General features: G+C 43.0%; 1 protein-coding gene and 1 long non-coding RNA gene across 3 annotated transcripts; one reads left to right on the top strand and one right to left on the bottom strand.

Moving 5' to 3' along the window:
* The first annotated feature begins 703 nt into the window (after positions 1–703).
* SEPHS1 (selenophosphate synthetase 1) lies at positions 704–25,437 on the top strand. 2 transcript variants are annotated; one of them, XM_015872021.2, is made up of 9 exons: positions 704–821; positions 3,579–3,840; positions 7,270–7,373; positions 10,944–11,051; positions 11,891–12,045; positions 12,843–12,933; positions 16,151–16,250; positions 17,743–17,955; positions 23,297–25,437. In XM_015872021.2, the coding sequence occupies exons 2-9, from the start codon at positions 3,648–3,650 to the stop codon at positions 23,509–23,511; spliced, it is 1,179 nt and encodes a 392-aa protein (XP_015727507.1). In that variant the 5' UTR covers positions 704–821; positions 3,579–3,647; the 3' UTR covers positions 23,512–25,437. The 2 variants fall into 2 exon arrangements, with proteins under 2 accessions (XP_015727507.1, XP_015727436.1); XM_015871950.2 differs by lacking the exon at positions 704–821 and adding an exon at positions 920–1,307.
* LOC116652759 lies at positions 1,037–1,763 on the bottom strand. The gene is made up of 2 exons (XR_004305941.1): positions 1,492–1,763; positions 1,037–1,343 (listed from the first exon to the last, which is right to left on the bottom strand). It is a non-coding gene; the product is annotated as an uncharacterized LOC116652759 (long non-coding RNA).
* Positions 25,438–25,655: the final 218 nt, after the last annotated feature.

Below are 25,655 nucleotides of genomic sequence, written 5' to 3'. Positions count from 1 at the left end.
CAATGACAGCATGGAAAGCAAATGGGATCCTGGGCTCCATCAGGAGAGGGGTGGTCAGCAGGGATAGGGAGGTAGGTGATCGTCCCTCTCTACTCTGCTCTTGTGAGGCCCCATCTGGAGTACTGTGTCCAGGTGTAGAGCCCTCAGTACAAAAAAGACATGGAGATTTTGGAAAGGGTCCAGAGGAGGGCCACAAAGATGATCAGGGGGCTGGAGCACCTCCCCTATGAGGACAGGCTGAGGGAGTTGGGCTTGTTCAGCCTAGAGAAGAGAAGGTTGCGGGGTGACCTCATTGCAGCCTTTCAATACCTGAAGGGAACTTACTCCCAGGAGGGGAGTAAACTCTTCGAAAGGGCTGATAATAGCAGGACTAGGGGAAATGGTTTTAAGTTAAAAGAGGGAAGATTTAGGTTGGATGTTAGGGGGAAGTTCTGGTGGTTACTTCCTGGAACAGGTTGTGGATGCCCCGTCCTTGGAAGTGTTCAAGACCAGGTTGGACGGGGCCCTGGGCAACCTGATCTAGTAAAGGTGTATGTTCGGTGGCCCTGCCAGGCAGGGGGGTTGGAACTCCATGATCCTTGAGGTCTCTTCCAACCCGGCTCGTTCTGTAACTCTGGGGGCGCGCCGTGCGCGCTCTCGCGGTGAGGCGCGTTCCCGCTGTGGGGGGGGCGGTTTAACCCCTTCGTGCCCGGCGGCGGGTGGCGGCATTTCTATTCAGGCGGCGCTGAGGGAGCCCGGCGCCCGGTGCATTGTGGGACTAAGGGCCGGGAGTCCCGTTTGCGGGAGGAGGAGGAGGAGGGTGAGGAGGAGGAGGAGAACCGGTAAGAGGGAGACCTGGGGAGGGAGGGAGGGAAGGAGTGAAGGAAGGGGGGGAGATTTAAAGGGGAATTCGCCTCCGCCGCGCTCGGTGCCGTACGGCCGGGTCCTGAGGTGCGCAGCGCCGGGCCCTGCGCTCTCCCTCCTTCCCTCAGCCCTGAGGGGACAGAGCGTTGCGGTGGATGATCCGAGCTGATCCGGCAGCGGATGGGTTAAATCGTTTCACCCGCCGACATTTTTATTTCCCCTCCCTCCCCTCCCCGCTTTGCTTGGCCGCGTTGTGCGCGCTCCCGAGGGGCTGAACGGAGGGGAGAAGCGTTTCGTTCTGCTCCTCCTCCGTCACAAAGAAGGCCCCGCTCTCCTCGTCCTGCCGGCCGTGGGGTTGAGGGATCCCTCAGCCATGTCCCGCCGTAGGGCTCGGCCGAGCGGTGACCCCGCCGATGGGACCCGGCCGGCCCCGGCCTCTCTCGGTGCCTGGCGCCCGTTTAGCGGTAGGTACGAGGCGCTCCGTGTGGCTCCGCTCTGCTCTATAGGGAAGCGAGGGGTTAATGAAGGTAGAATGATGATAATGAATGTGTAGAGCCGTGCTGGAGGGGCTGCACCATGAGATCGGTCCTGCATGGAGCCGTGGCATCGCTCCGTGTGGCTTTCCACAGGTCTTCAATAAAAACTTACCGTGGAATCTTTCAATAAACTCAGCTCATTCGCTCTTTGCTTTCAGATAGGGGAGCTTCACTTGCGGTTTCACAATCTTTGTGGGACTGCCAGAAGTTGCTGGTGGGCTGTGAGAGTTTAGGCCGCACCTCAGGGCTGTGCTCAGGTTTGGGCTCCTCTCTATGTGAAAGGCAATGGAGTGTGTCCGGAGAAAGGCAATGAAGCCGGATCACAAGTCTAATGGGGAGTGGCTGAGGGAACTGGGGTTGTTCAGTCTGGAGAAGATCTTATTGGTCTCTACAACTGCCTAAAAGGAGGTTGTGATGAGCTGGGGGCACCCAGGTAATAGCAATAGGATGAGGGGGAAGGGCCTCAAGTTGTACCAGGGGAGGTTCCAGTTGAATAATAGGAATAAATTCTCAGGAAGAGCAGTGAGGTGTTGGCACAGGCTGCCCAGGGGGCTGGTGGAGTCACCATCCCTGGAGGCGTTCAAAGAAAGCAGTGACACAGAGATGTCATTAGTGGACGTGGTTGGGGTTGGCAGATGGTTGAACTAGATGATCTCAGTGGGCTTTCAAACCTTACGTGGCTGCTTCCCTGTGAAAGCGGGCAGGGGTCGCTGAGCACAGAAATGTTGGGGTGAGGTTTCCTATGGGGGTAATGCATACGTTGCTGCTGCTTGTGCACTGCTGGAATTCATTGGAACGGTGTGTTTAAAAACAACAAAAAAAAAAAACCCCACACAACTCAAAACCCTACTTGAAAAGCCCTTGTCTCTGCTTTCTGTTGTTTTTCAGCTTGTATATCTTCTTTTTTTTCTTTCTTTTTTTTTTTAATTGCAAGTGCTCAGTGCCTCATGCTGCTGCCTTCCAATTATGAGCTGAACTCATTGCTCTTCCAAGACACGTCCGGGTAACTGAGTTTGGATCCCAGCCGAGCCCAGGCTGTGGGATTTGTTGTAACGAAGCAACGCGCCTCTCAGAGGAGGGAAAACCCTGCACAGGGCTCCATACCTCAAACATACAAAACATATTCAGCAAACTAGTAGACTTCAAGGTATATCTAAGTGATTCCCTGGGCAACCTGATGTAGTAAATGTGGAAGTTTGGTGGCCCTGCTAGGCAGGGGGGTTGGAACTACATGATCCTTGAGGTCCCCTCCAACCTGGCTCATTCTGTGATATAATCAGTAATAAGTGGTGGATAGGGTGAGCTGGTTGCACAGCTGGCAGGTTTACTTCTCCCTTCCCTCCCTTCCCTCCCTTCCCTCCCTTCCCTCCCTTCCCTCCCTTCCCTTCTCGCTGATAGCGCTGTCAGTTTCTCCCTTTCAGCTTAAGCTCATCAGCACAATCATCTCTCTGTGATACCGTCTCTCTTCCTCTTGCTGTTATGAGGCAGGATCGTTGCTTTCTAGGAAACCACAGCGCACAGGTTGCTTTTTGAGATTCTTGAAAGCTTTTTCTGCAGGGCAGACGGATGGTGTTGTATCCCATCCTTTGCTGTTTAGAAGTCAGCCTTTCTGTTAGGCCTCTATTAGTTTTGGACTGTGCTTGTACGTGAGTCAGAGTGGAAAAACGTTCTAAAATTAGCCGTGCATTGTTAAGAATTTTATTAAATGAGTTGCATCAGTGTCTTTTTTACATTACCATCCAAATGGCCAATTCTCTGTGTGTTCTCTGTATCCTTGGATAAGTAAGAAAGGGCTGGTGGGGCCGGGAAGATTTCAGTGTTCTTATGTCTGTAAGGCTGATTATATACAGCCTTTGTTCCTCCACTACCTGTACCAACATAACACCAGAGCTGTTTTCCCCCATGGAGAACAAGTGTATTTTGGAGCTTCAGCTTCTTACATCTGAAGCTGAGCTTTGAAAAGACTTACACGATTAATACATAAATGGCTGAAAGTGTGGCCCTACACTGTGTTAAGTACAAATAGATGTCTCTGCTGGGTGTGTTGCAGTATGAGGGCTGTGTTTCCTTTTGGAAATCCACTCCATTGCTCTGAGAACTGTCATTTCTTGCACTTTTCTCTTTATAACTATATGGAAAACCCGTTGTACTGCAGGCCCCGGGACTTTCTAACATTCCCATTTTTTTTTTTCCAATTAGACTGATCAGCAGGGAGACCAATACCATTGTTCTGGGGAGGGAAAGGCCAGCGCTCTGTGGGAGAGAACCATGTCTGTTCGAGAGACGTTTAACCCAGAGAGCTATGAACTGGACAAGAGCTTCCGCTTGACCCGCTTCACGGAGCTGAAGGGCACAGGCTGTAAAGTGCCTCAGGATGTCTTACAGAAGCTGCTCGAATCTCTACAAGAAAACCATTTTCAGGAAGATGAACAGTTCCTTGGGGCAGTTATGCCCAGGCTGGGTGAGTAGTTGCTCCTCTAGTTGTGTGTGATCTGTTTTGTCTGCGTGGTGGCTATTTGTTTAATGTTTGAGAATTGTACACTGTGTAATGCGCGTGCATCACCCAGACATCTGAAGAGTTAATTTGGTTGGCATCGAGGATATGAGAACAATATTGTTTAACATCCTGCAGTGCATTCAACTATGAACAAAAAATGGTCAGGAATGGCCAGAGTGACAGGGACACGCTTAGGAATTGGTCTCCTCCCTCTTCCCAGTAGATGCTTTCCAAGCTGAAATTGTATCAGTTGTCATCCAGAGCATTAAAGTAGCGCAATGAATAGACCTTAGCTGACTTAAAGGTGAAGTTCCCTTCTCCTTTCCCTTCCCCTTATTCCTGGGGCAGAGAACATGAGGGACTGGGAGCAGACTGGTTCATAGCTGTGATTCTTTTCAGTCCTCTCGTAATACCCCACTCTTAACTTTTGCTCACCAGGGAAGGGCTCTTCCCAAGATGTGTGTTCTTGCCACCTTCACTTTCTCTTTGGTATTTGCACAATGATGCAAGCAATAAGGGAAAACAATATACACAAGCTACCTACGTGGGGAACAGGGCAAATGTAGGTATTTTGACACCAGCTACTGTACCTAATATTGATGTAGAGACATGAATGTAACGTGTTTAATGGCGTTTTCTATTCTGTTTGCTTATTTAGAATCATAGAATCACCAAGGTTGGAAAAGACCTCAAAGATCATCCAGTCCAACCGTTCACGTATTACCAATAGCTCCCACTAAACCATGTCCCTCATGTTTACTGTGCCCTGCGTGGACATCTCCACTTTGCAATGCAGGGTGGATTTTTTCATCAGCTTAGGAATATTGGTTTAGTATTTATTCTGAAGTTGATTAATTATCGATTTAGTATCCAACAGCATTATTTGAAATTATTTTAATATGGCTAATTATCTATTAGCAGAGTAACAGGTTGCAAGCTGTTATTCCAGTATTGAATTCAACAAGAGATCAGTAAGGAGCCCATGCTCTTACTTAGACAATAGCAATCTTTGTATGAAATACATAAGCAGTAATTGTGTGTCAGACCGGGATGGCACTACAATTTAATATACCCTAACGAGGGACACTTCTTGTTTGTTTTATTCCTAATCTGCTATTTATGTGTGTTTTCTCTAAATTAAATGTTATTTGCAGCAACATTTCATTTTGGCAAGTTTCTAATTTCAGTAATAGTTTGGTTTAATTTTGTGGCTTTTTTTCCTTATAAGCTTAAAGGCTCTTACATAATGGAATTACTGATAGGGTGGAAAGTGGAGAAATCACATCTCTTAAATATGTGCTTCCAGTGACAGAATCCCTTTAATAAGTTTGTCTTTAGATAAGTTAGGTGTTAATTACCTCTCATGCTTAAAAGGGATAGACAGGTAACCTTACAGCCTTTGTGGTATGCACAGTTCTTTTAAGATGCAGTCAAAAGGGAAATTACCCCTTCCAGGCTCAGCATCCCTCACTTTCACAAGTGGTGCTACCCACAGAATCACACACAGAGTCACAGAATGAGCCGGGTTGGAAGGGACCTCAAGGATCATGGAGTTCCAACCCCCCTGCCTGGCAGGGCCACCAAACATACACCTTTACTAGATCAGGTTGCCCAGGGCCCCGTCCAACCTGGTCTTGAACATCGGGGCATCCACAACCTCCCTGGGCAGCCTGTTCCAGGACCTAACCACTCTCCTAGTGAAGAACTTCCCCCTAACATCCAACCTAAATCTTCCCTCTTTTAACTTAAAACCATTTCCCCGTGTCCTGCTATTGTCAGCCCTTTCCAAGAGTTTACTCCCCTCCTGGGTGTAAGTTCCCTTCAGGTATTGAAAGGCTGCAATGAGGTCACCCCGCAACCTTCTCTTCTCCAGGCTGAACAAACCCAAGTCCCTCAGCCTGTCCTCATAGGAGGACATACCCAGAAGAGCCTTACCCTGTGTCTGTGGTTATATCCATGAGTAAGAAACTACAGGTTGGTAGGAATTCCCTGAGCTGTTACAGACCTTCAGGTCGCTTCCAGTCATCTCTTTGAATAGTTACTTATTTACAATCAGCCCTTCTTGTTGTGTTTGTTTGTTTGGGTTTTCTTGCATGGAACTTAAACGTAGCCTCAGTAAGCCCGTGGTGCCTGAGTGTCAGAAACAACAAAGGGTCAATCATGCAATGTTATGACATGAATAGGTGAGCTGAGGCCTCTGTGTGTGAGCCCGTCCTCTTTAACTGCTCCTATGTACTTCTCTGGAGGGGCTGAGCATTTTGCATAGCAGCTTGCTGGCTTAAGCAGAGGATGAACAGCCCCCTATGACTGCTTATGAGTATCCCTTCTCTTCTGAGGCAAGACCTTGTGCCTCCGTAGCTCTCTGCCTTTATAGCCTCTGCCTCAGGCCTTCTGCTCCGTGTCCTCAGCAGGAGCTCAGATGACAGCGGCTGAGTGTTCCTGGGCAGGACTCTGCCAAATGCTGGCTTGTAGTTCTTGGTAGGAATGTGTTTTGTTTGTACCTGGGGGAAAATTGCTGTGTGACATCTGCTCCCTGAAGAGTGCTTGTTTTGAGGAGCCCTGCCCTGTTGGGTATACAAAGTGGTGCCAAGCAGTTTGTTGTCAGCCTAGGAAGGAGGCAGGCTACCTGCTGCTGCCTCAAGGCTGGAGATAATCAACAGGGGTCATGGGCAGCTAGTGTGCTTTGCTTTGTGACCAGCCGCTTCTGTACACACTTCTGCATCACAGTAAATGCCTGGAGGTTTTCATATTGCTTATTCTGTTTGAAGTATCTGCAGTTAGAGAAGGCTGCATTTGTGGTATTGCTGTTTTCCCCCAGTGTTTCCCAGTCTAGCAGATGAGTTTGCTGCCTCCCAGAAGTAAGGAGGGGGAACGCTATTGCAGGATCTCCAAGTGGGCGAATCCTCTTTGACCAAGGCCTGCAGGTGGGGTTTGCGGCGCTGTTTGTTTCACCTGAAGTGAGGAAGTGCTCCTTAAGTGAGACTGTGCCCTTTTAAAACCATCACCGTGTTTTTGTTGAGTTAGGAGTGACAGGAAACCCTATTTACTTTTGTCAACATTGATTTACGGAGTTCCTCTTGGCTTTTAACATAAATATACAAGCACAGGCGTTCTTAAAAGGAGTGTACTTCATTGTAATGCAACAAACTGAAAAATGTTGTAGTTTTGTTGTTGCTTGTAGTTATTTGCACCTCTGCTTTGGTCAGTTCTCATTCTTTGCCTGTTCTTCCTCACTTGTGTGATTTGCTTTCCCAAGGAAGGGATTTGTTGCCTCTCCCCAGGCAGAACTGAGAGCTGTATTTCCCGGCAGTGTTCTGTAAGGTCTCTTGTAAGGACCAACAGACAACTGAGGATAAAGTCACTCACCTCAGTGCTGAATTTCTCTCTTTGCAGGAATTGGGATGGACACTTGTGTTATTCCATTAAGACACGGAGGTTTGTCGTTGGTTCAGACAACAGATTATATTTATCCTATTGTGGATGATCCTTATATGATGGTAAGTTGGCTAAATTGAATTGTTAGTTAAATATATTGTTGATTCAGTTTGATCTCACTTATCTGATGGCATTTTTGACCTTTTTTTTCCTAGATGTGCAGCAGTAGCTGTTTGATAACTGCATACAGGGTCTTTCCCAAATGCAAGTGAAAAGGGAAGGGCGATGTTTGATCCTGCAGTCGTTTCCATGTCAGCCACGAGTGCTGCAGTGCTTTTGCTGTAGATGAAAGCTGAATTTAAATCTCCCTCCATCTCTTCTGTAAGATTTGGCTCTAAAAAGCCCTAAAGGGGAGCTACAGAGCAGCAGACAAGAAGCTCCGCTTAGGAGAACCGCGCAGTAGTTTGCCTTTTTTGAGCTTCTGAATTAACTGGCAACGTTATAACTGGAAAAGCCTCAATGACAGGAGTTGGTAATAGCACCTGGCAACTTCAGAGTGCTTTGTGAACTCTGGTTTTCCCACTGTACTCTCTCCATTTGCAGATGAATGTGTTTGAATTACTTGCCAGAAGTCACATGCTGTTTGACTTTGGTTCCTTCTGTGTCTGTGTTTCATTTAATTCATTGCAGTTTGTTCCTTTGTGGTGGTGTGGGTAGTGATCAGCACTGACTTGAACAGAAGATAGTGAGAAAACAAGTGTATGTTTAAAAGGGCTCTAGAAAAGCTGCAAGGAGCTCTCCAACAAGTGTCTACTAAGAGAGTAGTCTCATCTCCATTAAGAGATGTGTTTTCTGTAATTTGAGTTTGATTCTTTGCACTAGACGATGTTTCTATTGCTATTTATATGTTTGCATGTTCTCTTGTTGTTTCGTTGGTTGTTCTTTAGACCTGTTCAGTAGGTTTGAATCATGCTGAGAAGCTTTTCTCACCTCGTAACGAAGATTTATAAGGGATGGTATAAGAAGGTTGCAGTGAAGGACATGGATTGTTTCCTTCAGGGATACAAAGGGGTTGAGGTGATGTAGTAGAGACATGGGTCTATATACAGACGAGGTTTAGGCCAGTGTGATCGGAGTGGAATGTAAATTTGGTCTTAATCCAGCTTCTGTGATTGCACGTGAGTCAGTCTGCACTGTGATCCCCAGGCACCATCAGCTATAACTTCAATATTTCCTAACTCTTCAGTGTTAATTTCATTATGATGGCTTTTTTTCTTTTCTAGACCAATATGATTTGAAGGAGAGGCGAATACAGCTTTCCATAGAGCCCTTAGCAAATTGTATGAGCTGAGGAATAGTGAGAATCAGGAGTTATGATTCATGTTCATGCTGCATAAAGCCGTGTGCTCTGGACACATCTGTGCTTTTCAGGACGGGCTCCTCCTATCCATCCAGCTGCTGCTTTCCCTCCCAGATCCCTTCCTTTCTCCTCCTAGATCTCTCCCAACCCCTTTTCTTTAGCTCTGTTCTTGAGGACACCTGATGTGTGTTGTCTGAAGTATCACTACAATGTATGCCTGTAAAATTTGTATCCCCCATGGGGCTTTTCAGTTTACGTGATTTGAGGCTGGAAGAGTTGACAGCCATGGAAACCAGGCATAGTGGTAGAAAGATTCCAGTAGTAGAGCTGGTACTGGCCCCCTTTGTGGTACATGGAGAGGCATTTTGGTTTACAGGAACAGAGAACTGGCTGGTTCTCTCTCTTACAGGGACCTTTTGGTGCTCTTTTAAGAACCTTCACTGAACACTGTGGACAGGGGACTGATATTCCATATTTTGGCCTTCAAGTTTTCACTATTACCAGCGGATTCTTATGTTTCAATGAGTCATGAGCCTAGGTGAGGTTTGGGACACAGCTAGGCTGACCCATCTGTGAATCCCATTCCATTTATTGGGTTTCATAAGCCACATTGAGTTCCCTTTGCTGCTTCAGACTTGTGACTTGCACTCTCCAAGTGTGTTGCCTTAATGGCATTGCCAACTGGCAAAAGCAACATTGTGCTGACCTTGGACTACTGGAATAGAGAGCTGTTGTCAGTGTGGTTTTAGAAACTTATCTGTCATTCCTTAACAAGGTGTAAACCAGCAGTTGGCTTGATAAGTACTGAAAATAGTGAAGGATGGTTTCATAGTCCCCTTCCAGAAAAGGAAAATGATGGGCTCTGATATTGGTAAACATCCAACAGCATAATAGCAAATATCCATCAAACTATGTGGTCCACTGCTCATTCTTATTCTCTTAATGGTATGAGATATAAATTAAAACATATTCTGAGTATACAAGGGAGTCCCTTGATGCCATTGGAAGCTCTTGAATTTATAGAAAACCGGATTATGTTTAATTGTGATTTGGAGGTGTTATTTCATGTCATCAGAAACCTGCTAATACCAATTACTGCAGAGAACTCTGGATGTGTGATTAGGTTTGAATGTCTTGGAGATGGTAGAAATGTGTCTAAATGTCTTTCTTCTTTTTCTCCCTCTGCTCCATAAATATGTCTTCAACTAAAGTGTATTTCTGTAGTCCAAACAGTGTTGAATAAGCACATTGCTTTTATCATGATGACATTGCCTCTGAACTTTATGAAAAACACAGGTTTAAGATCGTAGAACCAGATGTCAATTACAGTTTTGCAGCTGGGAAGCTAAAGCTTTTAAAACAAAATGCTTGGAGCTTTCCAGATGAACAAAACAGAATTTGGGTTTTAAAATCATTTCCCATCCCTGAAGACATATCCTGTGTTGGAAAGTTATGTCTTCATCGGGACACTTGATGTCTCATTTTTACTGGGTTTATACTCAACAAAACCTGACTCGCTGAGAAACTCAGATCCATTAATTTAGCAAAATAAGAGTAGTTAAGCTCATGTCACCCAAGTGAACCCTTCTCAGTCCTGTCAGTGTTTATTAGAGCAATGTTTGACAGAAGGCAAGGTCTCTTGAATAAAGTTTTGTTAGTGATGTGTGCTCATAGGGAAGTTAATACAAGCATATTTGCTGTAGCGAAATTCAGCATTATCCTGTTGCTTGAAGAAAGAACAGAGGAGGGGCATGTCTCACACCATCCAAGTGATGGAGGACAGACAGGTGTATCACCTCAACAGCTGTGCATGCTCCTAAGTGGTGTCAGGGCCACGTATGGGAGACCTGAACCATGTGTGCCTTCTGTAGGCAGCTCATTAGTGACATCCTAACAGGAAAAGCACCTGAGTGGCCCTGTGTGCTACCAGCAGGATGTGTCTGGAAAGAAGAAAAACTGGAGAGTAAGTGTGGCCTCAGGGGTGGTGCAGGGGAACAGCTTTCTCATCCAGCTCCCTGTCTTCTGTGCACTCCAATTCTGAAGCAGCTAGTTCTCACTTCTCAGATGAGCTTCCTTACAGCTGTAAATTAATGCAGTGTAACAGCTGGGATGAGTTCTTTCCTGTCAGAGGAGCTGCCATCTGCATTTCTAGATGGATGCTTTGCATGTGATGGATCATGCCATGCCTATGGGTGGATTTCAGGAGCTGAGCAACCTGTGGAACAGGCAGCTGTTTGAATCAAAACTCATGCAAAAAAAGCATTTTTGTGTGTGTGTGGCAGGTGTTTGTCTGAACTTATGCAGATTTCTTTCTTTCTTCTTTCTTTTTCAGGGACGGATAGCATGTGCCAATGTCTTAAGTGACCTTTATGCCATGGGGGTCACAGAATGTGACAACATGTTGATGCTCCTCGGAGTCAGCAATAAAATGACAGACAGGGTAAGATTTGGGGTACTTGCTTCTGAAGTAAGGTCCCAAACAACTATACGTACTCTATACATACTTAGAACATATGCAGCTTTAGTGTATTTTCTCCTCAAATTTTGAGTCTTTTTAAAGAAGAGATGGCTCAGTCAGTTCCTCAGTTCATAGTGCAAGTCTTGCCTCATAAACTCTGTGAGATTATTCACTAAATCTTCAGTCTTCTGTGGCATCATAATTTGCTTCTGTTTTGTGATCCCCACAAAAATGGAGTCTCTGCTCCTGTTTACTGTGCTTTGAAGCAGGATTTGATTAGCAATTGATGTATTAATTCGGATAGATACTTTTGGTTTCCTCATGCCAGCTTTGTTGCATCTCTTTGAAGCAGAGGAAATTGAACTAGGTTCTTTTTTCTTAATTATTTTTTTTTCTTTTTGATGGAATTTACCAGCACGTATGATTGTTTTCTCTAGCAAAAAAAAGGTTTGTTCATTCTTAAAAGAAACTTAGTTGAAATGGTACAGGTTTAGTGGAGGCCGAACTCAGCTTGATTTAACTTTGCCTTATTGCACTGTGCTTCTGGCTGTACTTGATTACAATAGCAGAATAGTTGTTCTGAGTTTGCAGAACTCTCTGAATTTTCTACTTTTATATGTGACCTTTCGGAGAATGTTTCTTCAGCATTTTACAAGGAACTGTAAAGCCATAGCTTTATGGGATAACGTGGTTTCTGCAGGCTGACTGTCATTAGCTTTTTGCCATGAGGGAATTTGACTTGAGTGATTAAAGCCATAACCCTGTCTTGAAATGACTAGCACTGCTGTGGATGGAACTCTGACTTCTGTTTTGATCTCTAGGAAAGAGACAAAGTGATACCTCTAATAATCCAGGGTTTCAAAGACGCAGCAGAAGAGGCAGGAACATCAGTTACTGGTGGTCAAACAGTGTTAAATCCCTGGATTGTTTTAGGAGGAGTGGCCACAACAGTCTGTCAGCCTAATGAATTTATAATGTAAGTTAAATCACTCGACAATCAAAGGCATTGGTCTGACGGGATACAGTAAAAGTCCTTTAAATACCGTGTTGTGATCTGTCTTCTGATGAGTAAAGCAGTGCCTTCTCCTGTTTGCATTTGTCCTTAGCACAGAGCAGTTGCCACATCTCTTCTGTCCATTCTTTGCTTTTTAAAACAGCATGTGCTTTTACTTTTCTCCTGATATCTTTTGCTCTTCTCCTTTAGACAGGACAGTTAAGCTTCTAACCTTTACACGTTTTCAAGATAGTTGTGGGATACAAATTTCTGTCAGAGTTTAAAATGCAATACCTCCCAATTAACCTGCTAATTGCTGTAGAGAAATGGAGAATTGCTGTGTTTACTCATTCTGGCTGATTAACTGTAGCTGATCTTGAATGTTCCACTGTGGCATGCCACACTGTATGAAGGAATTTGTGATCCTAGTGATGCTTATTTTATATCCTGAGTAAGCAAAATAGTTTGGGTGGTTTTGTTTCTCTCCATTATTCTATTCTATATCTTCAGTAGATTGAAAGAAAGGGTGCAATTTTCTGTTTGTCTGATTGCAAATGTTGTTCTATTCCAAGAAAGGATTCGTACTTTTAAGTAAGTTTACAGCGCTTTTGCTCAGTGATACCCCTTGGCAATGAATCCCAAAGGGTAATTCAGCTATTAGTCTTTTTTTAATCTGCACAATAAGATACATGGGTCTGTGAAAATCTAATTATCAGCACTTATTCCTAATAACATGTGACTCTCGCTCTGTAATTAATATATGAATTCTTTGCTTTCAGGCCAGACAATGCAGTGCCAGGAGATGTGCTTGTATTAACTAAACCCTTGGGAACACAAGTGGCTGTAGCCGTCCACCAGTGGCTGGATATTGTGAGTACACTGCCAAAACCAAAATTAAGGGAAAGAGGCAGGAGGTAAAGGTGACCTTCCCCATTCCCTCAAAACCTCAGAAGGAAAAGCTGCAGCGTATACTCTTCACACTGAAAAGTATATTGAGTGCTCAGCCAGGAATCGTATAGAAATTAATTCCTCTTCTTCCTCCTTGTTATGTCAGCCTTATCTTCTTACGTGCAAAACTCTTTTGGAACCGAGACAGCTTAGCGTTTTGTGTTTAGTGATCTTAATTGGGTCTAATTCTTAGCTAGTTCTCTGGCATTGCTGTAACAAACAGAGTCAGTGACTAACAGTACAACAGATTAGCACCCTGGGTAAAATTATGCCCTATTCCACATGCCAAAGTAGTTGGCAAAAGCTGATTGATGTCAGTTAGGCCAAGACTGCTGTCTGGGTTCATAGACTTTCTGCTTCTGTACGTGGAAATATCTCCACCTTTCACATGTATTATCCTGTGCATTCAGTAGGAGTAATACTAGCTGCGTTATGTATGCAGACATATTTCCATCTGTTACTTCAGGCAAAAATGTAACTATTGAACTGAAATGTGACTGCAAAATTGGCATCTGCTTATGTTGTCTGGCTCCCAGTGTATGTCTTCCGAATTATAGCTGCTCAGTTTATGTTTTTAAAAGATGCATCTTTTCTGCTTTTGGGACTGCTGAGCCAATAGACAGGCAGAGGAGTGAGCTGAAATCAGTTTAGCCTGAATTTTAATTCCAAAGCCTGTGTGAGCAAAAGTGGGAGAGAACCAGCTTCACCCTTCGCTGGAATCTGAAGTGTGAGCAACCAGATAAATAATGTTTCCCCTAAAATACACAGGGTGCGGCCCTGACTTCTTGGCCTCTGCAAAATCCTACATTTTCCAGTCAGACACAAGCATCAAGGCCTCAGATAATCTTGATAGGAAAATCAAATGAAGCAAGACACATGTTTTATAGCCTGTTTTCTGGCCATAATCTCACTCCTTTACATATCTGTTATTTTACTGACAAACAGACTTGCAAATTAACAATACTCTGAATTTCCACATATTTCAAGTACTTGTAATTTCCTTGACTGTCAACCAGAAGCACTTTCTGGTCTGAAAAATGGGGACAGAAGGAAATCAATTCTCTTATTACAGTAAACAGCATATATCTTTGTTGTAGTGAAAAATTTCTGAGTATCGTTGCTGCCCTTTCTTTGGCTTTGTCTTGTGAAAGAGTAAAGAAAATAAAACTAGACTTACCCATCTCAAACTCACCTGTAAATCAAGCTTCAGAACGGAATTTGACTTCGTATTGAAAAGTATGTTAGAGAGGGTACGTAGTACTGCAAGCTTATGCCCAGGCCAAGAAGGGAAAATAACGTTTGGAGATAGAATCACAGAATTGTAGCGGTTGGAAGGGACCTCTAGAGATCATCGAGTCCAACCCCCCTGCCAAAACAGGCTCCCTACACCATGTCACACAGGTAGGTGTCCAGGCGGGTCTTGAATATCTCCAGAGAAGGAGACTCCACAACCCCCCTGTGCAGCCTGTTCCAGATACGTGGTTGCAGAACAAATTTGGAGGGGAAAGAATGAAAAATAAACACAGAGTGAGTGAGTTCCTGATGACTAGTTAAAGGATGATTTATGGCAACAACCGTGCAATAGCTGCTTTAATGGAAGCATGATCCAAACAGGGGCAAATTCTTTTCCTCTGTATTTGGTTACTGGCAGCATTGCTGCAGTCAAGCCCCGGATACGTTGCTGGCAACAGCTGTGGTGGGATGCAAAGGAAAGAAGCTGTGAAGAGGCTGCAGGGAGCTGGGCTCCATAGGGGGGACCACAGTCGGGGATGTGCTGGAGGTGATGGAGCTTTGTGAATTTGGCTCCTAAGTTGCTCAGGTTCAGTCACTACCTGCTTTCACCACATTTGTGATTGCCATTCTTACCTGACCTGTTCCCATTCCATGATCAGCCTCAAAAACATACTTTAAAAACTAATAAAGAATGGCTGTTTGGGTTTTTCAGTCTAACAGAAGTAAGAATAATCTTAATTCTGTCCTGTGTGTAATAGTAATGCATTTCTTACTTACTTGGTCAAACCAAGTTCAACCTAATTTCAGATATCCTGATCTTACTTCTGTTCTTCCTTGGTCTTTAAAAAAACCACCATGATTTGTTTTGGTTGACCAGCCTCTTTCCCTTCTTTCCATTTCTGGATTCCTTCTTACATCATTGGAAGTCAGTTCTCATTTGTTAAGGATAAGATCCTCTTTGACAAGCCTCTTTTGATGCCAGTGCAGCGTCATACAACAATTCTCAGCAGTTTTTCCACCTTTGGTTAAGTAAGACATTTTTTATGCATTTATGCTTTGCAATAGCAGTGTAGGCTTTATGGCTGTAGGAAAAAAATCTTTTATTTCGGTTCCCTTTAATTTGATTTTAGTTGCAAAAAGAAGGAAATCAAACCAGTGTGAGGTGTTGATCTAAACAGTGAAATGATTGCTTTGTTTCCTTCTGGTTCTGGAATTACTTCAGCTTTGAACAAAACGGTTGTTCTTTATAAGGTACCGTTTCCTAAATTATCAGAAGAGCCTTTTGGGACGAGAAAGTGTTGCTTAGTATGTGATGAAGGCATGAATCCACGTGAGATTTGAGAAGGGGCAGAAGGATGTGTTGATAGTAAACTGCAAATAAATGCTATGAAACTAACTTAATCCTAATTCACTGGAGTGATTGCATCCTGCCCCAGTGTACATCCTTGAGAAATAGACTTCAGGGTATCATTGTCCTTTCCTTATCAAAGGGTCCAGATGTGAAATGAAGAACTTTAAGAGAGATGAAGAATTTCAACGCCCAGCAAAAAGAGTTTCTTTTTGGTTGCAGAGTTCAAGCCAGAGAGCTGTGCTGAAGGAGTTGTTTGCATAGGGTGGGTTATTCCACTCCAATCTGCAAGTGAGAGCAATCTTTGAGGTGCTTTGGTGCTTCATAGAACTTGAGATGAACTTCACATGGGTACAAGCAGGGTAAAGCACATAAGGGGGCTTCAGCATCACTGAGTAAAACACTGTATTATTCTTATACACTGTATTATTAAGCTGAGGTTTTAAAAAAAAAAAAAAAAAAGTGCATTTTGGATTAGAATTTTCAATGATAAGAATGTGTTTTAAAATACATAGACAAAAAAACCTAAGAAAATTGTCTCACTGTTTCATCCATTAGCCAGAAAAGTGGAACAAAATCAAACTAGTGGTAACACAGGAAGATGTAGAACTAGCGTACCAGGAAGCAATGATGAATATGGCAAGGCTGAATCGAACAGGTAAGAAGAAACGCGTCTGGTGGGAGGGGGAGGATTGTGGAGGGGTTTTTTTGTTCCTTTTTCTTTTTCCAATTCCATACTTAATTTCATTTTACAGCCATGGGGGAAATGTGACACAACTGTGTTCTCCCTTCCTTCTGCCACGTCTTTCTGCTGTTCAGTGTTTGTGAAGCAAGGAAATTAAAATCAAACGCCCTCTTTTAATTATGCAGCAAAATCACAAATGCTGCTGGAGATGATTCTGACTCATATGAGTGTTGTGGGTAACATCGGAGCGAATTAGAAATTATGTTGGATTTGTTCATTTTTGGGTTTTGTGCCCAGAGAACTCAGGAGGACCTGGTTGGTTTAAAATAAATGGAAATGGAATTAAAAAAAAAAGGAAAAGCTCTTAATTATTGTATGCTTCAATTTAATGTTTTAGATGAGGAACTCTGCCATATTATGTGTTTCCCAAAGTGTAGAATATGTAGCACCATTTTTTTTTTCCTTTTAATTTTGATAGGAGTCATATTTTACCATAGAGATTCTAAGGCAAGATTTCCCTTTGTTCAAAGTATCTTCAGATGAACCAAGAACAAAATTAGATGTTTCCTTCTCAGTTGAACGAATGGGGATAGTTAAATCTATCTTCTATTTATTCAGATTTCATTTGGTATTTATTACATCACCCCACTGGTCTTTCATTCTTTCACAAAATCTTCCAGGAATAATAAATAACCAGCATTGTCTTATGGAAGATCATTCAGTCCTGCTCGTGTATTGGGACAGGCAAAATGTTCCTGGTTTTGTTTTTCTCCCCTCCCCTCTATCAGGCCCTTTTAACAGTGCTTAAATATTGAGAACTGGAGCTGCTGTCCTGCCTGCTGAGGTGCCTTGCTGGTACCCAGGGCTGTGTAGGTGGGGAGGCTGGGGCTTCGTGCTGCCTGTCCATCCACCAGCTCCCCTTCCTTCCCTTGTAACCTTCTGGAGTTGTTAAGCTCTTCAGCTAAGAGTCCAGAACTTTAAGTTCTGCTGTGATTTATTTCTTTTTCCTTGGTCTGTCAGGGAATGCAGATGTGGGAAACTGATGCGAGATGAACCTTGTCCGTGCCTTTAGGGCAAAGCTGAGCTTGGAACTTCTCACCCTCAGTTTGGAAAAGCTTAAAACTGGAGCAAAGCCCTTTACCATGGACTGCTAATATAAACTCATCAAGCATGTCTAATAGGGCACGCTCATAAATATAACTGCCTTATTGAATTTTCAGCATCATTTAATATCTTAAATGCAAACTGAATTTTCTTAAGGGCTGCGTGTTGTTTTGCTGAAATTCCAGTTCCTTTCACAAACAGTTTTGGGGTCTTTTTATTTTGAGACCCATATAGTTTATTTCAACAGCAAGCAGAACTGATTCACATTGAAGGTATACATTGAAACTGCATAGTTGTTGAAACGTTGCTTTCCTTGATACTTTTTTGCTGATTTGCTTGTTTTTTTCTCCCTCTTTTGCAGCTGCTGGACTTATGCACACTTTCAATGCACACGCAGCTACGGACATCACAGGATTTGGAATCCTGGGACATGCACAAAACCTTGCCAAGCAGCAACGAAATGAGGTGTCCTTTGTTATTCATAACCTTCCTGTTCTGGCTAAGATGGCTGCTGTCAGTAAGGCTTGTGGCAATATGTTTGGCCTTATGCATGGGACTTGTCCAGAGACTTCAGGTAGGTGACAGTTATATCACCCTTTTCCTTTTAAATCCATGTTAGAATATGAGAACATTTCAAATGTTTAAATGCTGTATTTTGCGTTTGAGTTTTAGTCAAGTTAAAGAGTATTGGTCGTGGAACTGTTCATAATCAAGTTCTTCAGCCAGACTTCCAAACTGCCATCCTGTTCTTATGAAACACTGTTAAAGAAACCATTGCTGTGTTTGGCATCTGGAACTCTTTACAGCTGAAAGTCAATGATGGTTCTGAATTCTTTTGATACCTATTTTTCTCGTAATTATTAACTCCAGAACAGTGAATGCTTGAGCATCTCAGCACAGCTGGCATGGTGTTCTGAAAAAGCCAAGCCACGTGCAGTAGGTTTCCTCATGAAATGAGTTGTATTTTTGTTTCTCATTATGAATGTGTGAAGTTGAGTGCTGAGTGGGCCAGTCTCAGAGGCTGAGGGAGGCCTCCTCAGTCCATGATCATCAAGAATACAGATGTTTTGCCCTTAAGCTTAGAAAACCTGATGTTAGGGACTGTGAGCAGAAGCAAGAAAAGAATTTAGTCTCTGACCCATTCAGTTCTTGAGTTTTCTGTTAAATAAAGCTGACATTTGGCAGTGGCAGTGAATACAGACAAAATGAAATTCAGGCTATGAACGTCGAGTTCATTTGAAGTCTTCAGGTTATTAAAAACTCCTGATGCTGTGTTTGAATGCTGTCTTCTTAGTAAGTGTAGGCCACTTTGCCTAGTGGAATAATCACTTTCTTCTTCTGGACATCTCTGTATTTCGTTTTCACCTCAAATCTTCTGTTCCATTTGTTTTTCTTCTTCAGTTTTATTTGTTCACTTTGGGAAATGAAGAAGATACAGTAACAAATGTCTTTTCTCTTATCTCCTTTCCCCACCCTCTTCCTGCTCTCCAAAAGTATTATCCAAGTTCTGTGCAGTACACAACAGAGGGGGCCCCTTGAAGCAAAACAGTCTGAAGATCTGGAAAGAGGCATCACAGCGAGAGCCATAAACTTTTCCCCCAGTGAATACATGACTTACTGTGATCTGCTGCATTGTTCCTTAGCCATCTGTGTTTATAACAGATGCTCTGTCCTACAGAGGGTGTGTGGCTCGAATGATGTGTAATAGGAGATGGGACGTGAACCCTTTGAAGAGTTCTAATCCAGCTTCAGTCAGCTGAGGCCAGAAATATCTGATGGCTGCTTGGCAAGCTGTAAATACAGGTGGTACCACCACACAGGTTCTTACTACCTGCAAACCCATGTAACTGGTGTGCAAGTGATGCTGCCTCTTGTCCTGGATACAGGGCATTTGTTACCAGTTACAAAGAGGTTAAAAAGTAGCTTAGGCACAGAAGTGGAAAGTCAAGATGCTCTTTTGGCTAAATGGCAGTTGGCATGGAATCGTTCAGCTGCAAACTGAGTGCCTGAATCTTAAGAGTGGTGACTTGTTTGCACTGTGGGGACAAGGCTGTCATTTCACTAGACTATAAAACCAATGCAGATGTATGCACTGCTGCAAGAGCGCTCAGAAGAGGAAAACAGCCAACTTCCAAATCCTTCTTGGGAGTGAGAGCACGAGGTGCCTTTGAAACTCTGAATTGGCTTAACCTTTCAACAGAGATAGATGGTGATGAATAAAACAGTGAGACACATCTGGTTATTTGTGAGCATTGGGTACCTCGAAAGAACATGTCTATTGATTTCATCATAGCACCGCGTTTCTACATTAAAAATTACTGTGGGGATTTCTTACAGGGTGGTGTCAGCCAAATAAGAGCTGGACTCGATAGCTGTGTCCTGAAGGCAATGCAGCATATGTCGGCTTTGTGCTTAACTCCAGATGGTCCAACACGGTTGCATACTTTCTGTCCTGGGGTTGATGTTCATGGAGGCAAGTGTGTGCCCACTTGTACCCTTATGCCCAGTTGTACCCGTATGCCTTTTAGGGGGGCTGCTCATACCGAAGTATATAATGTACATTTTTGTTCTCTTGTCTTAAACTTCCAGAAATGCTGTAGCTTTTTCATTTGTGAACAGCTGTTTTTCAGCAGAGTGAGCAGGCAATGAGAAATGTGCTGGAAAACAATTTGAATGGATTTTAAGACTGTTGTTTTGGTGGTTTTTTCCCAGTGCACATTTGCTGGGCACCTGTTGACAAAAGTCAGTGATGGAAAGATCTCGTGTCATGAGTTCTATCCTCCAGGCTTAGGGTTTGCTTTCTGAAAATGCCAGTTTTACATGAGTTTTTTGTGCTCTCTTTTAGGTAACTCTTTGCTAATGGTTAAAGTTGCAGTCAGGTGATTATTTTAAAGAGCCTAATTCTGTTTATCAGACTGACTGCTCGCAGAAATAAGTTAGAAAAACATTCTGCATGGGATACTCTTGGCATGTGTGTATTTTTGCCAGTCCTGTTTTGCTGTTGGAGCCGGTATCAGGTGTCAGACAGCATTTTTAGTGTAGCAGAGGTATCTCAACAATGCAGTCTTTCCATGCATCTTGTGAACATAAATGGGTAGAAAAAAAAGGGCTGTGTCACGATGAGAGAGCTGTTAACAGAAGCAAGGAAACTTTGATTTTGATTTATGAGCTGTTTATAAATCATCTCTTAATTGCAAGGCTTTGTCTAGTCTGTCCTTTTTCTTCCTCTGGGCCGTTCTCTGCTTGCAGTGCAACAGTTTAAAAATAACAATATTCAAAACTTAGCAAAAAATCAAGCAAAAAAAAAACCCTTACACTTGTAGAAAGGTAAAGTAGAACAAGTAAGTATCTCCATCCTTTCCATCTCCCAAAAAGAAGCTTGCAGTGAACTCTCAAACCACTGCAGCCATTTGTTCGTTCGGTCTGCGTTTGCTTTGTCTTCAGGAGCGGTGAATGCAGAGCTCTGAAAGCTGGTACAACCTGAAATGCTGCATGCTTCAGTGCACAGCAGCACCTCTGCTTCATTGTCCACAGCTGTGTTGCAGCAGCTTAAACTCCTGGTGGCTCTCATGTTGCACAGGTGAAGGCTTCTTGTAGTTTTGTATGGGACAAAAAGCACTTAAAGCAGCTGGAAGCACCAGTCATGTAGTGGAAGCTCTTAGAACTTAACCAAAGGGTTATAGGGACAGGTCAGCCTGCCAGAGAAGTAATTACAGTTGCTACAGGCAAGAGTCCTACTGCTAATAGGCCCATTCTTAAGGGTTATAGATCAGAGGGGTATATATATATATAGATCAGTGTGAGGGGTAGCCAGCGGATTGGAGGTATCTGTTACAGCTGGCAACTGGAATTAAGTATATTTTCCTGGTCTTACCATAGAATGTTAACAGGGTGGTTGTACAAGCAATTCAAAATTGCAGAAAAGCCTGCATGGGAAAGAGGTAACAAAGATTATCCTCATGCTCTTTCTTGGTACTATCTCACTATACTTCCACCACTCCATTCTGACTGCTTAGCACACCGTGCTTATAAACCCTTATAAACTTATAAATCTCTTCCCTGATTTGCCTGCAGCAAAAGTTGGCAGAAGTCGCTCTTCAATTTGATTTAGAGCCTATCATTGGGATGACACATAATTTCTTTGCAATTGATTTCTCTGTTACCTATGGAGTGATGCTATGCTGTTTCTGCTCTTTGCTGTTACTGGATGTTAGGTTCAGAAATCTCTGTGAGAGAGGTAGGTATTTTTCTCGATGGCACCCTCATTTGTTTCCTACAGAACCAAAAGAATAACTTTCACACATCCGTGTATCCTTATAAATTCTCTTGTTCAGTAATTGCTGCTTCCCCATAGCTTGGAAAGGCAAATGTAAAGGTGCCCAGGGTGCTGAGCTGCTGACAAGAGCCACTGAGGCACAAGACTGCAGGGGAGGAGGTGGTGGCACCGAGCCCAGACTGGCTGACTCAGCGTGTGGCACTTTGTGCCCAGGATTGGCTCAGCTTGCTGGCACGATTTGTGCTGCTGATCCGCTGCCCTTCATCAGGACAAGGCTGTCAAATAGCTCACAGGCACTCTGGTGATATCACTGTTTTTAAGAGTAAGCAAGTTGTAGCATGTGCCCAAATTCCTGACTGGGTGAATCCAAGCTGTTGTCTGTATTCTCCAAGCATCAGATGTTCCTTAAAGAGGCTGCTGTCTCTTGGAATGCAGCACTGTACAGACATTGGCTGCATCTTGGAGGTTTAACTAGGCACCAGTAGATGAATTTGAAGCTCTGTGTTGCAGTTCTTCATAAATTTGCAATGCAGCATAAATGGCAAGAAAGGTAAGCAATACAGAAAATATATAACGTTTTTAGTAGAGGATGACACCAAAATATTTAATGACTTGATCAGAACCTGCCGCAAATCTGTGCTAGAGCCGACATCAAAACTCTAGTACATGCAGCAGGACAAGGGGAAATGGTTTTAAGTTGAAGGAGGGAAGATTTAGGTTGGATATCAGGGGGGTTTTCTTTACTATGAGAGTGGTGAGGTGTTGGAACAGGCTGCCCAGAGAGGTTGCGGGTGCCCTGTCTGTGGAGGTGTTGAAGGCCAGGTTGGATGGGGCCCTGGCCAGCCTGGTCTGGTACTAAATGTGGATGTTGGTGGCTGTGACCTTGGTGAAGCGTTGTCCCTTCCAACCCAAGTCATTCTGTGATACTTAACTTGCAAAATCATCAGTGCTTTGGGAATTTCAGAACGCAGAGGTTCTTTGCTTTACTAACTGAATAGCAGCTTTTCTAACCAGTTGTGCTGCTTCTGAGAAGCATTTGTAAATCGATATATTTCTGTTGTCTCTGTAAGAAAAGATTTTATGGGAAAGGCTAAAAAAGGTTGGAGGGGAACTCTCTAAAAAGGGGTCAAAGGGACTGACTGTCAGAGGGCTCTGGATCAAGCCTGGGTTTGATTTTCTGCCTTTTACACTCTGTTGTAACAGTCTCTATTTTGATGAACGATGTCATCAAAGGCAATAGGAATGTTTGCAGAATCAGCTGCTGCCAGTGTGTGGTTACAGGTATCTGAATATGACCTTTATCCAAAACACTTCTGTGTGTGCTTCCTATAGAGGCACTTTGCAGTCCTCTGTTGGAAGTTTACAGTGCTGGTGTTGATGTCATTTGTTGGCATCAGCGTGGTGTCTTTTTGCCAGCATCATTTGTGTGTACTTGGGTTTACATACGCGCCAAACACAGAACTCAGGAACAAACTTGTTTCTGTAAAGCAAAAGCTCACAGACATCCACCACGGCCTTTCTTGGAGTCCTGCAGTCGGACAGAAGTCACCGAGTGCTTGTCTGAGTAGGAGTTTGGCAGACGAAGGTTGAAATTCCTTGCAACCAGGCATTAAAGGCGCTGCTTTTTTTTTCTTTGCAGGAGGTCTGCTCATCTGTTTACCACGAGAACAGGCAGCCCGTTTCTGTGCCGAGATCAAGTCTCCAAAGTACGGCGAAGGTCACCAAGCATGGATTATTGGCATTGTAGAGAAGGGCAACCGCACGGCCAGAATCATAGACAAACCGCGAATCATTGAAGTTGCACCACAGGTGGCCACTCAGAACGTGAACCCGACGCCTGGTGCCACCTCTTAATAGAGATGAAATAGCTGTTTGTTTTTAAATAGATCTATTCCTTTATCATGCTACAACTTAAAGAACTGTAAAAAAAAAGAAAAAAGAAAATTTGTTGTGTCTGCACATCTGGTGGCCTTAGGTCAGTTTATGAGTGGATACAATTAATGAAATAAAATCCATTGCCTTTTTTTCCTGTTACATTAACTGAAGATGCACCTAATCTTGAGGCAGCTTCTGAGTTGAGAATTATATTGTTATCCAATACTGTTGATTCATTTTGAATCTTTAGACACTTATCTCTTGCCGCATAGGCTCTTTTTAAAGGTGCTTTCACGTAGCACAGACATTACCAGTAGTAGTGTCAAATAGCATTTTGTGTCCTTTCATTATGTGTATATTTATCATAAGTCTAATTCGGATGCCTTGAGTGATATTCCAGAAAGGCAATAAATTTGATAAGCGACACAGTGGGGGTATACCCAGTAGTGAGAGGGTTGCATGACTACATTCAATCTTTGATTTTTGTTTTTATTTTATAAGGTTTAGTCTTACCAAGAGCATCGATGACCCTGGACATTGCTTGGTGTAGTGCACTCTGTTGAAACGATCAAGTGCTGACTTTGCATGGAAATAGCTTCAGAGTCGAAGGAGTCATTTTTTAATCTCATTATTTGTAGACCTGACAACATTTACTGTATTATCAATGATTTTCTTTATTGATGGTAAGGAAAAAAAAAATCTTTTTTTTTTTTGCAATGTGATTGGATGTGCTATAGTGCAACAAAGGTTTTGCAGACCAAAAGGAGGTTACTGTATAATATTCATTTACAATTCACTATATAAATAACTTCACAAATAATTTTTAAATATAATCAAGCTAAAATAAACCTCTGTTCTGTGGATGGTAGTGTTTAATACATTTTATATTTTGTATAGTGATTACAAGCCTTTTTTGTTCCTTTAAAATCAGCAGCTGTTTTAGTATAATTCTTAGTATTATTTTGTTCTTTGCTCAAATACATTTTTGTGCACGCTTCTGTGATCTGTGTTTAAAATCTACATTGCCAACATTGCAGCTTGAACTTTAGCTTGTTATTCAAAATAAATATTTAATTTTTTTTTATTGCTCTTGTATAAAAGCATGAACTTTTTTGATTCCTGCCTGAATTACAGACTGGAAAGAGGAGAAATCCTCCTTACTTTTGTATATTATTGCGAGTGTAATGATACTGATTGTTGCTATTACTCCTTTGCTTGATTCTGCAAGCTGTGACGTCCCATGGTAATCTAGAATATCTCCTGCATGTCAGGACTGGGGGCAGACAGGTTATTTCCAAGTCTGTTGTCCACTTCGTTTTGGTTATTTTGGTTGTCAGCACAGAATATGCAATGATTTTGGATTGTGTCCTCTGCAAGTCTCCTGGCTGTGCCTCCTCTAACCTAAGCAAGAGTTGGTGAGCAGCCCTGTGAATGGAGTGAGTGCCAAACCCATCCTTCCTCTGAGGGTTTGTTGTAGCACATTCACTGCTAACTCTGCTCTGCCAGCCCACAGGAGCCAAAGCAACCCATGCAATTCTGCAGCATGATGGAACTGAGTGCATTTCACAGAAGCAGCTCTTTTACAAAGTTTCCCAGATTGTGGAATGATCTCCTTGATATTCAAACCAGGAAGAAGAAAACCTTTGGTAATCAATACCGCTACCAGCATGAATAACGAGGGCTCCTATCTATGAATAATGACTCACTGCAGGTGAATCTGTCTTGTGCATCAAGCAAGGCTTACATTTCTAGTCTTGATCATGGTTGACACCTGGGGCAAAACTTGGCTCATCTTTTTCCATTGAGTTATATTCTCAACAGACACCTTGTAAAGAATTAGAATTGTCTTTTCCTTTTGTGGGTAATGTGAAGCAATTAAAACATCACTCTTCTTTTCCTGGAAAACAGGTCTGTAAGTTTGATGTTCACAACGGCCTCGAAGCAGTAACTGAGTTTTTGACTTTGCTGCTCTAGGACAATAACTTGAGAGTTCTCACAGCAGTTCTGAGCACCAAAATAAAGCATCAAAACTGGCTATCTATGCAAAAAAAAAGTCATTATTTTTTATCCCCCTGTGGTTTTATGAAGTTCTGTATTCTGATATAAAGTCACGTCGGGCTTTC

The sequence above is a fragment of the Coturnix japonica genome, chromosome 1, assembly GCF_001577835.2.
Source record: "Coturnix japonica isolate 7356 chromosome 1, Coturnix japonica 2.1, whole genome shotgun sequence".
Lineage (NCBI taxonomy): Eukaryota > Metazoa > Chordata > Aves > Galliformes > Phasianidae > Coturnix > Coturnix japonica.
The sequence above is the reverse complement of the archived record's forward strand: the minus strand, read 5'-3'. Positions and strand labels throughout refer to the sequence as shown.

What these genes read in the sequence shown, in the direction of transcription:
- SEPHS1 (XM_015871950.2), top strand. Translation starts at nt 1,257, where the DNA reads ATGGGACCCGGCCGGCCCCGGCCTCTCTCGGTGCCTGGCGCCCGTTTA. An exon ending in TGCCTGGCGCCCGTTTAGCG is followed by an intron (nt 1,308 to 3,578) that starts GTAGGTACGAGG and finishes TTTTCCAATTAG; the next exon opens with ACTGATCAGCAGGGAGACCA. An exon ending in GACTTGTCCAGAGACTTCAG is followed by an intron (nt 17,956 to 23,296) that starts GTAGGTGACAGT and finishes TTTTCTTTGCAG; the next exon opens with GAGGTCTGCTCATCTGTTTA.